At 42.5% G+C, this 15,786-nt stretch overlaps 1 protein-coding gene and 3 non-coding genes across 4 annotated transcripts; 3 read left to right on the top strand and 1 right to left on the bottom strand.

Annotated features, from left to right (window-relative positions):
- Positions 1 to 607: 607 nt before the first annotated feature.
- Trnay-gua (transfer RNA tyrosine (anticodon GUA)) lies at positions 608 to 695 on the bottom strand. Its single transcript is given in 2 exon segments — positions 608 to 643; positions 659 to 695. It is a non-coding gene; the product is annotated as a tRNA-Tyr (tRNA).
- Positions 696 to 4,097: 3,402 nt separating this feature from the next.
- Trnay-gua (transfer RNA tyrosine (anticodon GUA)) lies at positions 4,098 to 4,185 on the top strand. The gene is given in 2 exon segments: positions 4,098 to 4,134; positions 4,150 to 4,185. It is a non-coding gene; the product is annotated as a tRNA-Tyr (tRNA).
- Positions 4,186 to 4,668: 483 nt separating this feature from the next.
- Positions 4,669 to 4,756, top strand: Trnay-gua (transfer RNA tyrosine (anticodon GUA)). The gene is given in 2 exon segments: positions 4,669 to 4,705; positions 4,721 to 4,756. It is a non-coding gene; the product is annotated as a tRNA-Tyr (tRNA).
- A 1,740-nt stretch (positions 4,757 to 6,496) lies between these two features.
- On the top strand, positions 6,497 to 14,818 carry LOC136424318 (arylsulfatase H-like). The gene is made up of 7 exons (XM_066412874.1): positions 6,497 to 6,651; positions 9,952 to 10,073; positions 10,827 to 10,949; positions 12,004 to 12,696; positions 13,048 to 13,111; positions 13,306 to 13,526; positions 14,014 to 14,818. The coding sequence occupies exons 1-7, from the start codon at positions 6,512 to 6,514 to the stop codon at positions 14,382 to 14,384; spliced, it is 1,734 nt and encodes a 577-aa protein (XP_066268971.1). The 5' UTR covers positions 6,497 to 6,511; the 3' UTR covers positions 14,385 to 14,818.
- Positions 14,819 to 15,786: the final 968 nt, after the last annotated feature.

Below are 15,786 nucleotides of genomic sequence, written 5' to 3'. Positions count from 1 at the left end.
GTTTCTCTGTTATATATATACACAAGCTGTATTCGATTGTTTGCTTAGTTTTGTTTATAATTAACAGATAGCTCTCTCGCGGGCATTGAGTTAAAATAAAGTTATTATCTTTATGGACTCCAAATTCTACTGTTCTTTAACCGTTTGTCTATTCACTATCCTAATCTAGCGACGCTGAAGAAGAGCGATGAATGAATGTCATTCAAAACGTCCGGAAGAAAGTCTCCAGATTTTATCCAGTTGTAGAGTTTGAATTGTCTTTATAAAAAAAAAGTTTATATATTGTTTACCTGTATGCTTTACCTTCATAAACGTATTCACTATCCTTGTTTAAAATTGCATTTGCTAGAGATACGAAACTATTAGTTATTACATGATCTTACTGTAATACATGTCTCATTATCACATGCAACCGGGTTCTATATGGTTGATAACTAGTGGTAATTTCTCGGTAGATGAACAGTTAAAATCACAGTAACCATTATAGATATAGATACACAGGTATTTGTCTAAAACGGTATGTAGTAGTCTTACCAATATAAAACCTCCTTGGTCTTACCATTTCGTCGTTTACTAAGCAAATGTTAGAATATTAGTACAAAATAATTCCTTCGAGCCGGATTCGAACCAGCGACCTAAGGATTACAACAAGTGTCCGCTACAGTCCTCCGCTCTACCAACTGAGCTATCGAAGGACCCATAAATGAGCACAGACAAAACAGTACGATATCTGTACATATTCTACGAGTCGACAACTTGGAAAATTTCTTCCGGGGTGTCTAACCTATTTCAATAAGCCCATTCGTAATTACGACTACGCATGTGCAGTGTCAAAGGTGAAGACCACTGGCTTGTAAACAATTCTCGTCTCGACATTGTCTAGATTTGAATAACAACGGTTTTGTTTACGTCTCAGGGGCCTTTACCTTTGACACTGCACATGCGTAGTCGGAATTACGAATGGGCTTATATTTTTTTACACTTATATTTCATACTCTATACCGTGTCAACATTAAAAGCATTAGAAAACAAGAATTTTTAATGAAATATTTGGCTTATGTACAATTCAGAAAAGGGATGAAATAATGTCTATTAGTTATTTCATAATTACTTGTTGCTCTGAACTGTTGATAAGTAGTCGTTATTTTCTCGATAGATCAGCAGTTGAAATTAGGGTAACCAGTAGATAGGAGGGGGCCCTGAGACAGCCTTTATGTTGGTGTTTTCAATAAGACTCATTTCACACACTTGTAATATCGTTGCGTTTATTTCCTTGTTAAATTTCAATTCTTAAAATTCTTGCATATAAAACTGTGGGCAAAAAATCTATGTTTTACCTGTATTGAAAAGAAGACAATTGATTTCGGTATGCATAAGTTTGCATATGTATTCAGGTAAATGTTATTTTGTCTCTGTTAAGCCCCTGTCACACGTTTGCGTGTATGGTGTATACAAGTACGCAGGAGTTGTGTATTAGTATGTTTTTGGTTTAGGTTAAATTTGTAGCCGAAGAAGTCATTTCTTTGGTTCGATCACTAGGCTGCAGAACGGTGGGTAAAAATAGAAAGCAACTCTGTCCCTAACTTTACATAAACCAAAAAATGTTAATGCGCAACTCACGCGCACTTGAATATACGCACAAGTGTGACAGGGCCCTAAGTGTGCTAGTTGTGCTGTCGAGGGATAAAAGAGAACTGGAGGATCCGGGTATCACTTGAGCATCCGAGTATCGATCCCAACACCTCTCGCACATGCTAAGCGAGCGCTCTACCATTTGAGCTAATCCCCGCAAATGTTAAGATCTTTCACTTTTAAAAAATTCCACCGCCCGACGACATCAAAATAACTTTTGATAAGAATAATGGAGTATACGTAATAGTAAGACTACTATACACTATTCTATGTCCAATTTTTTTCAAATTCTTTTATCCAAAAAAAAAACTTAAAATGATACAGTTAAAAGGACCAAGACAAAGTTGAACACAACTTACTGAGTATATTCTCACCGCCGCATGTACATTTATTTTTCATCAGAAAATAGAACATTTGACAAGACACCAAAACATGTGAATAATAAATGAACAGATACCTAGTTTGAACGTGAGCCCGATCTACAATAGCTAATCTGACCTAATGGCCTACCAACAACATGGTCATTGATTATCAACCACACAGTACAACATCATAGTTCGCTATTTCCTGGCAGCTTTCGCCCCCTTCCTTTCCACGCAGTTCATTCTGTGTAGGAAGGAGTTGGCCCAGGCTTGTGTAATGACGATGGGGCCACCGTACTCTGATAGCAGACTTCTGTCCTTCTGCGATACGATCCTCTTAGCGGCTGACATCACCAAGGAGCGGTTGACAATGCCCCCGTTCTCCTTGGTGTCTCGCACAAACCTCTGCACGTCGGCGTCCAGGTCGCCTAACTTCAGCGGCTGGCCGGCGGTCTTTCTCGGGAAGCTGGGGATGTTGTTGTTGCCCTGTCGCTTGACTTCCTTCTCGTAGCTCTTCTTGATGGAGCGGACAGTCGATTCGTTGAGCTGTCTCCCGACTTCCTCTGACATCTTCTCTGCCGCCTTCGTGGGGCCGATTTCGATGCAGAGCTTTGCAATCTTTGCACGGGCCTCTGCGGTGTATTGCCCGTAACTGCCACGTTTCCTCTTACGGCTGGCGGCTTCCCTGATCGCTTTCTCCACTTCCCTGTTGGCAGCGGCGGTGAGTAGCGGATTCTCCGTGTCGGCAGGGTTCGGTAGCCCGGGAAATGTTGGCCGCTGCAAAGACGGGTCCACCCGGGTCTCCACGTCGTACTGCCCGTTACTGCCACGTTTTCTCTTGCGGCTGGCGGCTTCGTTCATTGCCTTCTCTACTCCCTTGTTGGCAGCAACGGTGAGGAGCGGACTTTCCGTGTCGGCAGGGTTCGGCAGGTTAGGAAGTGTTGGCCGCTGCAGTGACGGGTTCGCCTTCTTCAGCCAACTCAGCATTTTGTCCCTGTCGTTGTCTCTCGTCGAATTCACAAAGGAATGACCGAGGCAGTTTTTGTCACAATTTATAGCCTGTACTTCTGTATTGTCTAAAATGGTATTTTGAATAAGAATGATATCAAAGTCTTTTATAGCAGCGCACAGGTGACTCTCAAAGTTATGAACTTGATTGAACCTACCGCCAGGGACGCGAGGGTAGATTGCCTTACAAAAGTCTTCACGGGCGGACCTACCTGTTCTTATTTATGATTCCTTCACACCTCGGTTTGTGAACCGCGCGCATAGCCGAATTGCTTGTTGTTTTTATTGATAATTCCTTAACACCTCTGTCTCTTTCTGTTAATCGCCGACTACCTTTTTACGGCACCAGCCACCACCGCGAACATTTAGCTCCGTGAATTTTTCTCAGACAGTGAAATTTTGCTAGTCTCTAATAGACTACGCCGGTTATAGGTGGAATATTCGCCGGGGGAGTTTGAACACCATTATGTTTTATTTGCAGGCGAGGACCTTACCGTAGACCGACTCTACTGGCAATTTTTTCCCGTATTCTACGAACCATCCAAATTTTGCTACGGCGAACGTAAAATAAATCACAGTAACAACTATTAGATAGTTCTAGTGCAAATTTCAAACATCAATAGCCATTGGACTCGATACACATGTACACTTTGACTGTACAAACCAACACCGCGCGTGGATGTTTACAGTTCTCTTCTTCACAAGTTCCGAAGAGAACTCCATTTCTTGTCTTACTCACAGATAATACAACACAAGTAGGATAGTCGCGACACCGTTAACACGTCCAACCGCCAAAGGATGGTGAACGACGAATGAAGGGGATAGGGGAACATCTAGGATTGATAAGGGGAGGGGAGGATCACTAACACTGTGATCCGACAAGAACTGGTATTAAACAACTGTTGGGTCACAGCACAGTTTTGACTTTTAGTCTACGTGCTTTCCAAACATTTCTATTGAACAAAAATAAGACTAATTGAACTGAACTGTGTCTCGCGCCAATCCGTTCAGGAAATTGCTTATCTTCAATACATATATTTTTTCAGTGAGTCGAATTGTAAAAGGGAACGTTCTGTGTTCTCTGTCATCACCACTCCTTCGATAGCTCAGTTGGTAGAGCGGAGGACTGTAGCGGCCACTTGTTGGAATCCTTATGTCGCTGGTTCGAATCCGTCTCGAAGGAATTTTTTATCATAATTCTCTAAATCATGTATTTTGTATAAGGAGTTTTATGAAGCAAGTGACCCATAGTTACCTTCAAAAATATAGTTTCAAGAAACATCAAGAAAATTATATATAAATGTCAAATGCAAGAGAAATACAAGACCAATTAGATATCAATCATAATTATTGTCAATGAAAATATTTCATAAGTAGTGGTCAGCTAAAGATATAAGGAAGATATGCGCCTGTCTGTATGAGAATGATTTGATTATCACATGTGAAATGCGACGGTTACACTAGTACAAAGTGTCCAAAATTTACTTTTCGAAATGATATTTTCAATTAAAGAAATTTATGCAAACAAAATATAAGAATTTTCTAACTTTCATCAACGTAAAATATAAGATTCATTTTATGTTGCTTTAGACGCATCCATGCATGCATTCAGACAATGTAAGATTTCACTTAGTAGTCTGCTTCCAGAATAAGTACATTCAGTAATCCTTCGATAGCTCAGTTGGTAGAGCGGAGGACTGTAGCGGACACTTGTTGGGATCCTTAGGTCACTGGTTCGAATCCGGTTCGAAGGAAATTTTTCTATACTTTTTATTCTCTATCACATGTTAGAATTTGTTTCAACTGTGGATAATGTTTTCCTAAAACAAAGTTCCATGTATATTTCATTTTTATATAGAACTTTGTTTTAGGAAAACATAGATGTCTATAATAACTGTAGTATCTGCTAATAAAGCCGTGAGAAAACTGAAGCAGTCAAATTTGAGGGTTTTTTTATACAATAATAATAACTTTATTGCAAGTTCATACCCGAAGGCTAATTGCAGACAAACAAGTACATGGATATACATGGGAATCAACATATTTTTCTAGTCGACTGTGAAAGTTCTATGTTAACTAAGGTTGACTATGGTTGGGTTTGACTTCTTTTTTGAAGGCAGTGGAAAATGAAGAGACCCACGTTTTGTATCGTAAGTGGGTGGGTTGATTTTAGTAGTAAAATTGTAATAATAATTGCTGTCTTGCATTGCCTGTGCATGCAGCTGAGTAAAGATGACCTCCGATTTTCCACCAGCGCACACTGGTTAAATTCTATAAAAACATGGCGAGATGACCTTTGACCCCCTTGCACAAGAAATGAGCACATACAAACTGCACCTATTTCAAACATGGCTAAAACTCTGTTTTTCTAACTAAATGAAAACCCTTACCTGTCAATTCCAGCTCAAAAACGCCAACATTTCCAACAAAGAGGCCTCCTACAGATACTTTTAACAAGGCTATAGAAGGCTATTTCTATGAAATGAAAATGGACCCTCTGCGCATGACTCTAATCGTGACCTTTGGCCTGTTCCAAATCAACGTTAACCTCACGCCTGCTGCCCCCCAGATCCCACCGCAGGCAGCCCAAAACGGCGATGACGTCAACGCGAGATGGTACGCCAAAGTCGTGCTGCTGTTGACCATCGGACAGTTCCTTCTGCACCTCCCGCACTGCGTAGGACTTGTGGTCGATGTGTTCACGCACGCTCACGTTCCCCCAACCTTCATCTTCTGGTCGTATTAGGTCTTAAAGGAATCATCCTAAACTCAGATATGTACTTGAGTCTTAACGTTGCGATGTTTGAGAAGTGGTTTGTTTAACGATACCGCGATTTTCAGTAGGGCGGACCGATTCTCACGACCTTCTATCACATTTTGTCCGCCCGTGGAAAGTCGCCCCCCCCCCTCACACTCTTCCAAATGGAGTGACTTAGGTTATTCCAATCAGTCTTATTAACTCGGTTATATGTACTTGAGTCTTAACGTTGCGATAAAACATGTTTGAGAAGTGGTTTGTTTAACGATACCGCGATTTTCAGTAGGGCGGACCGATTCTCACGGCCCTCTATCACATTTGGTCCGCCCGTGGAAAGTGGTCATCCCTTACACTCTTCTAAAGAGAGTGACTTAGGTTATTACAATCAGGTTCAGAAACTCGGCGAATAATTCTAAACAGTCATAAGGGTAGGCGTCTTTTATTTTTTCTTTAAGAACTGTAATTTGGTATTCAGTACGGGAAAGCACTATTTCTGCTAATACTTTAGCTTTTATAAGTAAACGAACATGTCATCTTGTGTGGTATTTGATTTCATATCTTTGTTAAACCTTACTCCAATGTAAGCAGAACTCCGTGATTAGTGCTTCATGCACGATGATGCGTGTGGGTCTTCGTAGTTTGTAGACCACGCCCACTTCCTGTGTCATCGCTCCAAATATGGTACCCGGACCAATTCTCACGCCCGGACCAAATCTCATAGAACACCTGTACACGTACAATTGTATTCATCATGGCGCGTCTTGTGTGGTTCGCTTTCCTGTCCGCCATTTTAACACTATCCCGAGGAAACGATCGGCCCAACTTCGTCTTCTTCGTGGCCGACGATTTGGGAATCGGCGATGTCGGCTGCTTCGGAAACGACACTATCCGGTAAGCACGCAGCCCATACGGCAAACGATTTTTCAACTGGTCATGTAACGATCCTATATTGAGCCTGCGCTTCGGGTACTAGTGTAACAGTGGGGATCAACCTCCACTAACTGACCAGTCTAACTGGTCCGGACCTTTAAGCCTAGTGGTTAGCGCGTTGATTTCTCAAGCAGTGCGGGATTGGCGCGGGTTCTAATCCCGGGAGCGGTGTACTCGCCTCTTCGGGTTTGTATAGTGGTTCCCACGCCGGCCCTGTGAGTAACGACCAGATCACACAGGGAATGTCGTACTCGGAGACTCGGGACGAGTCTGAAAAGAAAAGGGGGAGTACTGTAACAGTGGGGATCAACCTCCACTAACTGACCAGTCTAACTGGCCCGGACCTTTTAGCCCAGTGGTTAGCGCGTTGATTTCTCAAGCCGTGCGGATCGGGTTTGGCGCGGGTTCTAATCCCGGGAGCGGCGTACTCGCCTCTTTGGGGTTTTATACTAGTATTGTTGTTCACACGCCCATGTCAACTAGCGCAGGCTGGGGGAATGTTACGACGTGGTAACCAAGCTCAAAATACGTACGGCCATCATGAAATATCGTCAGTCAGAAAATGGCTCGGGCGGTAAAACAGTTATATCCAGGGCCCGCGGAATGTTTTACAGGCTAGTACGATTTCTACTGCGAGGCCATAATAGGAATAATCGTCGAGAAGGGATGTATACACATAGTCAAGTTTTCTGTCACAAAACTGCTACATTTTGTACGATACGATTGTGCTAAGAACCTCCTTAATGTTGTGACTCTATGAAAGATGAGTCAGGGGTTTGAATAAAGGCGATCATTTCTGCAAAAGGAATGTGCTTGTATGTTACAGATGTACTGCCGTGAAGTTTTTTAATGTATTTTCATCGTATCAATGATTTGTTGAACTTTGACACGCTTAATTCCTCCCGGGTTTTTGACCGATCGGGCAAATTACATCCCTTCATCTTTGCACCAAGAAGTTGTGACTGGTTTATTGAGCAAATACATACAACAAAACGGCCTTGCAGTTAACGCTGAATTGTGCCGAATTTTACAATGTCTACCTCATACAATAAAAACTTCGGAATAAATCATACGATACACGAAATGTATACAAGTAACAATCGTCATTATCGACATATTTCAAAGTTGACATAACGCGTGGGAGTTACTAACAATCACATTGAAAGCAGAGTCTCTGTTCGACACTACAGGTGTCAAAACGAAGGCTATATTGTCCAAGTAATAACGGCTTAGTTCTGTAGTCTGACAAGGAGACTAGTCAGTGCAGTGATGGTATCGCACTTGCACCCCGACCAATCGATCGCATTGAAACTCAGATTCTAATCAGCCTTGACCCGACAAATCGCTTTCTAAGTTGCGTTAACGAGTAAATCTGACAAAACAAACTCGCCAGCGAGATGCTGGAAGGTGTCAGTTTGCAAAATATGTTTTTAGATTGACAGGTTTGGCACTTTGGAAGTGATTGGACGATTTAACGTTTGGAAAAAAATTGTAGAAAGCGATTTGTCGGGTCAAGGCTGATTCGAATCTGAATTTCAATGCGATCGATTGGTCCGCGTGGCAAATTTCCCTTTCGTGAACGGTCGTTGCCTTTGAGAACGGTCGTTGCCATTTCTCAGAACGGACGTTGCCGTGTTGAACGGTCGTTGCCAAATCCGATCGACCGATCTTGAATTCCGAACGCTCGTGGCGTGTTCGGGAACTTCTCGGAACTTCACGGATTTCTGAGAATTGTGGGTAATGACACTAGTGGCGACAGAAGAAGAGCCACTCGCGCCAGAACTTGTGGAAGCCCAGCCAGGACCTTCTAAATCCATCAAGAAGCCATCATGTTGTTGTTGTCCTTTAACATTTGTTATTTCGCCAGGGGTGGTCACTTGCTGCTGGGTTTCACTTTTAATTGTTTCCCCAAATTATGCACCAGAAAATTAAATATTTACAGAAGAGACAATATGAATCTAGGGAACATATATTGTCGATAATCAATCCTTGATTTGACCTTGAAATGTAGCGTGTATGGCAATCAATGTTGTTCTGGTCCCTTGTGTCAAAATAATTTTTCACCAAGTTTTACTACCTTGTTTACCCTTGGACAGTAGGACAAGGACACGGATGGGGTGTGACTTTCATTAACCCCTCAATTCACACAGGAACAATTTGCATTCCTGCCCTGAGGTCCTCATTTCTCACCCTAATATTCTCCCGGGGTGTTAACAGCCCTTTTTGTTCGATTTACTTTGTAATAGCAAGGAGGTTAACCTCTTGGTAATAGCAAGGAGGTTAAAATAGGATCCTATTTTAACCTCCTTGGTAATAGATAGCTGATGGGAGCGGCCAAGATACTGGATACTAGTATAACAGCAGTGCCGCCCGCCCACCAGGGGGTTCTAGTCTCCCCGAGGGCTCTGGGCGAAGCCCGAGTGGATACTAGAAACCCCAAGGTGGTGGGACTGCTGTTATATCCAGATATCGAGGCCATTATACCGTCAACTATCTAACTTACCCCATTGCATACTTCCCCAAAGCTTCCTTACTTCATCAGCTCTACCAAATGTTACTTTGTTTTGTCCTGAAAGACCAGAAATCTTTCTTTTTGCTTGACATGTTGACAAACGAGTAACAGCTGTAACGCTAGCACATACAAGGCAAGTAAAACATATGGGGAGAGTCACAAGTCCTCTGGGCAATTAGAACTCAGAACAGTGGTTGGCCAGTCTTAGAATAGGTCACATGCTTACTACGACCCGGGAAGTTACGAGAAGTTCCCGAACACGCCACGAGCGTTCCGAATTCAAGATCGGTCGCTCGGATTTGGCAACGACCGTTCAAAATGGCAACGCCCGTTCTGAGAAATGGCAACGACCGTTCTTAAAGGCAACGACCGTTCACGAAAGGGAAATTTGCGTCGGCGTGACTTGTGGTGTAGCGAGTAGTTCCCCTGGCCTGGGAGTAGTGAAATGAGTTCCTCAGCTGTCTACCATGCTGTTCTCCTCGAGTCAGGGGCAGCCAGGAAGAGAAACGTGGTCTACTTGAATGAGTAGTCGAACCACCTACCCTCTATGAATCACTGGTCTAGAGGGAAAACAAAGGTTAAAGACCCCCTGAATGGTACATTTATGTTCTTCAGAAAAAAATGACCTAAACAAAAAGTAAAACATAGAAAAGAACAAAACAAGCATCACGACTGAAAAACTTTCATTCGTTTTTCCTAGTCCCCTTTCAAACATATGTAAAATTATAATTGTCGCTTTTATTTTTCAGAACTCCGAATATTGACAATATAGCTGTTAAGGGAGCCAAGTTGACCCAACACCTGGCTGCCGCTGCCGTCTGTAGCCCCAGCAGAGCAGCATTCCTTACCGGACGATATCCAATCAGAAATGGTAAGTAGTTTTGTCCTTTAATTTTCTTGGAACAACGTCTATGTTACACATGCTCTCTCTGTCAGGGGCTGGTTGGGCCTAACCCGTGGAAGGGCACCCTCCTTAAAGCAGAGCCCCTATCACTTGATTCGTTAGCTTGCGCGCGTAGGGGCCCTGCTCTTCAGCCCCGGTAGACACGGTTCTGGCGCCGTCGCCACCAAAACAGCATCAGCCAATCAGAGGGTTTGCTAAACCTCTTCTAGAGCAAAAGCGCAAAGGACGCTGGGAAGCTATTTACCAATCAGGTTACGTCTCACATCGTTAGGTTCAGAACAAATTAACCGCCAAATTATGCCAAATAAGGATAGCTCATTAATTATTCATGAGCAACTGTCAATAACGTCAACAGAAACGTGCCTTTCTATTGGGGCTAAAGAACAGGGCCCCTACGCGAGCGAGCTAACGAATCGAGCGATAGGGGCTATGCTTTCAGGAGGGTGTGGAAGGGTTGCTATAGAAGCTTGATTCAGTCAGGCTACTTGGAAGGCTGGTCATAAAATCTCAGAGTGTAGGGGGATGCTATATCCGTCCCTAGTAGCAAAAAGTTTACATTATATTTGTAACGTTACATACATGTACAAATAAATGGTCCCAGGCTCGAGTTGTTGCTGCCGTGATTATTTACTTATTGATATTTAGTATTAGATTCTTGGAATGCGGGATTTGTTTAATCTGCTTTGTCTTACACTGATAAGAAAAACCGTGCACATACAGGAATGGTTGGAATGGACCAACCCATGACTTGTGTACACTTGTCCGAACCATGCGGTTTACCGAGGTCGGAGGTCACTTTTCCCCAGCTGGCAAAGGATCATGGGTACCGAACAGCATTGCTAGGTGAGTAAGCATTTTTATATAGTTTAACCAACCCTCAAACACCTGAACCTATTTTTGCGACTAAAATGACTGAGCGGGGTCAAAAATGACCCCAAAACGTTTTGTTCAGTAAAACCTCCCCTTTCACTTTTTCACTGATTGTTATCCATACATTGCTTCATCAATGTAAGAGGAATGTTTTGACATCTTTAGATATAAATAATTCCTGTTCATTATCATAATTTATGCAAAAAGATCGGAAGGACCACGTCTTGAACTATTCCTATCTAGACCGGGAGGGGATTTTTGAGGCCCACACCAAATCTCATGTTGTATAACTAACGAATGGCTTACGCGAGAGCCACCAAACTTGGTGGCTTTTCATAAAATTTCATTAACAAAATTTTCAAAGTGATAAAGTAAGTTCATCGTTTTTCGTGTTTCCACGGCAACGGGGTTTTGACAAGCATATTAAGTTACAAAATCTGCTAAGTTCAGTTTAAACAATGACGTTTCGAGGCTTTGTTGGCACGCCAAATGTATTTTCTTACATTGTTTGCATCTTATGTAATCCAATGTAACTTTTCTGCTTCAACATTGATATGTTATTCTGATTTGATGACGTCATCCGTCAAAATTCAAGATGGCGGATTGAATCACGTAAAATTACGTCATAATGACGTCATATTACGGGATTCCTAAAATTATACCAGCTTTAAGAATCATATCTCAGTTTCCTGCTGAATATACCTGTGTACTGCATCTGTATAAGATCATCTTATACAGATGCAGTACACAGGTATATTCAGCAGGAAGCTGAGATATGATTCTTAAAGCTGGTATCATTCTTAAAGCTGGTATCATTTTAGGAATCCCGTAATCATTTTAGGAATCCCGTAATATGACGTCATTATGACGTCATCATCCCAAAACGTTTCGAACATTATTTTAGATAGTTCACTTCTACCCGAAATGGCCCTTCTCCACGTGGATAGGTGCAGGTCCTACACTATAACTTTTTTTTCAGATACTGGACACTCAAGCATTCATAAATATACCGTTTGTTTTCTTACAGGAAAATGGCATCTTGGTCTAAACTGCGCATGGGCAGGGGACCACTGCCACCATCCCAGTAAGTTCGGTTTTGATTATTTTTACGGACTCCCCCTTAGCAACGCCCCAGACTGTGACCCGGATGCGAAGGAAAGGATGGCGCAGCGCATCGCTCAGATACTCTCTCAACGTCTACGGTTGGTGGAGATATCGACGTCTATTTTTGTTGTCATCTTGGCGCTTAAGTACTTCAAGTACTTTCAATGGAAAACAGTGATTCTGTTCTCCGTATTTGCTTCGTCACTTCTGGCATATCCACATCTAAGACAGATCGGTGGAAGACGTTTAAACTGTGTGATGATGAGGGATGATGACATCATAGAAATGCCGTTCAACATCTCCACCATCACACCCAGGATGACACTGGAAGCCGTCAGATTCCTTGAAGAAAGTAAAACCGGAAACGAGCCCTTCTTGTTGGAAGTCTCCTTTTGGAACCCGCATACCGCCCTCCTTCCTTATAAGGAGTTCCGCGGGAAAAGCCGACACGGTCTCTATGGCGACAGTGTGGAGGAGATGGACTGGAGCATCGGGGTTGTCATGGCAACCTTAGAACGACTGGGTCTGACGGACAACACGTTTGTGTACTTCACGTCTGACAACGGCGGCCATATTGAAATTGGCGATGCAGGAGGGTCAAACGGCATATATAAGGGTAATGAATGATGTAATTGTTCTACCTTTAAGACTTGAAAACATGGATACACTTTTTCCTTTACTTAACACATTGCTTAAATCTCATTGAGTAGCATATCACAGGATCAAGGTAAATTTGTGACAGAAAATTTTTTTCTTATAATGTTGAAAGTTCGAAATCTAACCAAAACGATGTCACTCCTTTGGATGTCTTTATACATATACAGCGTACATACCACGACTAAGAGACCCAGTGTTTCTGCAAAATTTAAAAAACAATAGACCTCAACGACCTCATTGTGCTTTTCAGGGAACGCCGCTATTCTTCTCACATGTAGACGATGTGTTTTTTTTTCTCCTACTCTTACAGGAAGCAAAGGCCAGGGAGGCTCTGAAGGGGGAATCCGTATGCCTACACTTGTGCAGTGGCCGAGGTATTTCAAAAGGATTCATTGCATCCTAAAGGCTTTAACTGAATCTATCGCTTCGATCATATCAATGGAATTGTTTGTTTTACATACATTTATTTGCGGAAATCATCTACTAAAGGTATGTAATTTATTTCTATATTATGCATTTGTGGGGTCGGTTGTAATTTGCCTGGACGAAATTTGTCTACTTAATACAGGAAAATCAAGCCCGGTACTGTAGTCACGGAGTCCACGAGTCAGATGGACATTTTCCCCACGGTAGCAGACATCCTCCAGGCCCCGCTTCCACAGGACAGGGTGATGGACGGGCGGAACATCCTGCCGTTGCTAGGCGGGGCCAAGCAACCGTCTCCACACGACTTCCTGTTCCACTACTGTGGAGAGTACTTGCACGCCGTTAGGTACAGGCCCAGGGACGGTGAGTTTGTTTGTTTGTTTGTCTGTATGTTTGTTTGTATAATCACACGGATGTTTGTGTCAGCAATGTGGATGGCAAGTCCACATTTTAGGTGCGCACTTAGGAAAGGTGAATCCGTTTCTTTGTTTCTGTGTGTACCCCATAATAGATCAACCATCTTATTGCGTATATCATAATTTCTAACTCTATAAGCAGAGGTTAGGCTCCAGCTTGTTTTTGACGTCATTTTGACGTCATTTTAAGGCGTTTTAGGCATTTCTATTTTGTGTCACGTTTTCTTTATGTCTGGCCGGCGTCTGGCCGGCGGACATAAAGAAAACGTACGTGAAAGCCCGACAAAAATCGCTTAAAATGACGTCAAAAACGAGCCGGAGCCGAACCTCTATTTGAAGACAATCATTTTCTTACTGTGGTTAACTAAAAGTATTAGTCTTTTGAATTATAAGTAATGATGTTTTTCTTTGTTGTGTTTCTTTTTTTTTTACAGGAAATGTGACGTGGAAAGCCCACTTTGTTTCCTACAACTGGGATCCCGGTACCACAGGATGCGCCACACTGTTCCTCTGTCGGTGCGCAGGTCAGGAGGTCACCCACAACGATCCGCCATTGCTGTATGACGTCACTAACGATCCCGTTGAAGATCGACCAATCAGCGCCAACTCTGACCCTAGATACCCAGTAGTTATTGACGCCATCAAAAGGGCTGTGGAAGCGCATGTAGAGTCTCTGACTGAAGTAGAAAAACAGTTCAAGCTGTCGAATTTCTTTTCTCGCCCATGGTTGCTGAGATGTTGTAACTTTCCTTTCTGCGATTGTCAGGAGAATGTCGATTTGTCTTCTCTACAAATTGGTGGCTAATCATGAACAAATTTGTAACTTATGATGAGTACATCAAAATTTTGTGGATTTTCCGCGTGTACCCGTATTGATTACCTGAGGCCAGGCTTTCTTTTTGATTTTTTTTTTGCATTCGGCCCCTTACGGCCAAATGCTTTTGATACCCTGCAATCTATAGAAGGTTGTTTGGCTGGTTGGTTGGTTGTCTCCTACCAACCTTCAAATTCTGCAATAATGTATAAGTAATGAAGAAGTTTGACAAACATGATGTACTTTTTGTTGTCTTAAATGCATACAAGCATCAAAATTAGTTTAATCTTTATCTTTATTCGAAATTGCAACAATTAGTTTAAGCAAGTCTGAGACCAAACATTCATATAACTATAAGCATTATTACATTGCACTGTATGAAATCGATCAAGGTACATTAAAATTTTGCATTGATGGCTCATGAATTGAAAACTCATATACATTAATTGTGTATACATATATTATGTTAATTAGCTGCTGTAAAGGCATATGCATGTTATCGCTATGGGCCGGTGCAGCTCAGAGGATAAGCACATTTGTATCTTAATCATTAATGGAAAATTCTACCCAAACGTTTGTTTTCAAACGTAGTTACCATCTTTCGGTGTTATCAGTTATCGAACTAGGCGACAGAAACATCTTTTGACATTACAATTCATGTGCGGCACCCAGATGCACTCCGTTCACTTACAATTGACGAAAATTGCTGGCATGTCTCAATTTACAGAAGGGTCTTTGAGTCGACTTGGGGGCGTTTTGCTTACACCCGGTGTGACGCCAAATCCTTGAGCTACCAAGTACGTGAGAGGTCACTCAGGTACTGTACTTGTGTGGAGTTAGGACTGGGGTCGATGGGGACAGGGCAAGACTTATATGTAGGGTTAGGGTTATGATTATGATTAGAGAAGGTTTTTTTGGGGCTAGAGTTAGAGTTATGGTTAGGGTTAGACTTATGCTTGAAATTTACCACGCCCACGAATGTTTTGCAATTAGAGTACTCCTCTCACGTATACTGCCCCCCCCCCCTCCAAAGTGTCGTGCTCAGGTGCAGTAGCTGACCTCTCACCTATTTGGCAAGCTCAGAAATTTGGCTTGACACCGGAGCCACAAAGCTATTTGGAACCCCAAGCTGCGAAACGACTCTACTATGATATATATTGAAAATAACTGGATGGCACGACAGGCGACAGTGTGGAGGAGATGACTGGAGCATCGGGGTTGTCATGGCAACGTTAGAACGACTGGGTCTGACGGACAACACCTTTGTGTACTTCACGTCTGACAACGGCGGCCATATTGAAACTGGGGAACATGGAGGGTCAAACGGTATATATAAGGGTAATGAGCGCAAATGCAATACATTAAAAATTTGAAAACATAGATAGATGTACCT

Source organism: Branchiostoma lanceolatum, chromosome 18, assembly GCF_035083965.1.
Source record: "Branchiostoma lanceolatum isolate klBraLanc5 chromosome 18, klBraLanc5.hap2, whole genome shotgun sequence".
Lineage (NCBI taxonomy): Eukaryota > Metazoa > Chordata > Leptocardii > Amphioxiformes > Branchiostomatidae > Branchiostoma > Branchiostoma lanceolatum.
The sequence above is the reverse complement of the archived record's forward strand: the minus strand, read 5'-3'. Positions and strand labels throughout refer to the sequence as shown.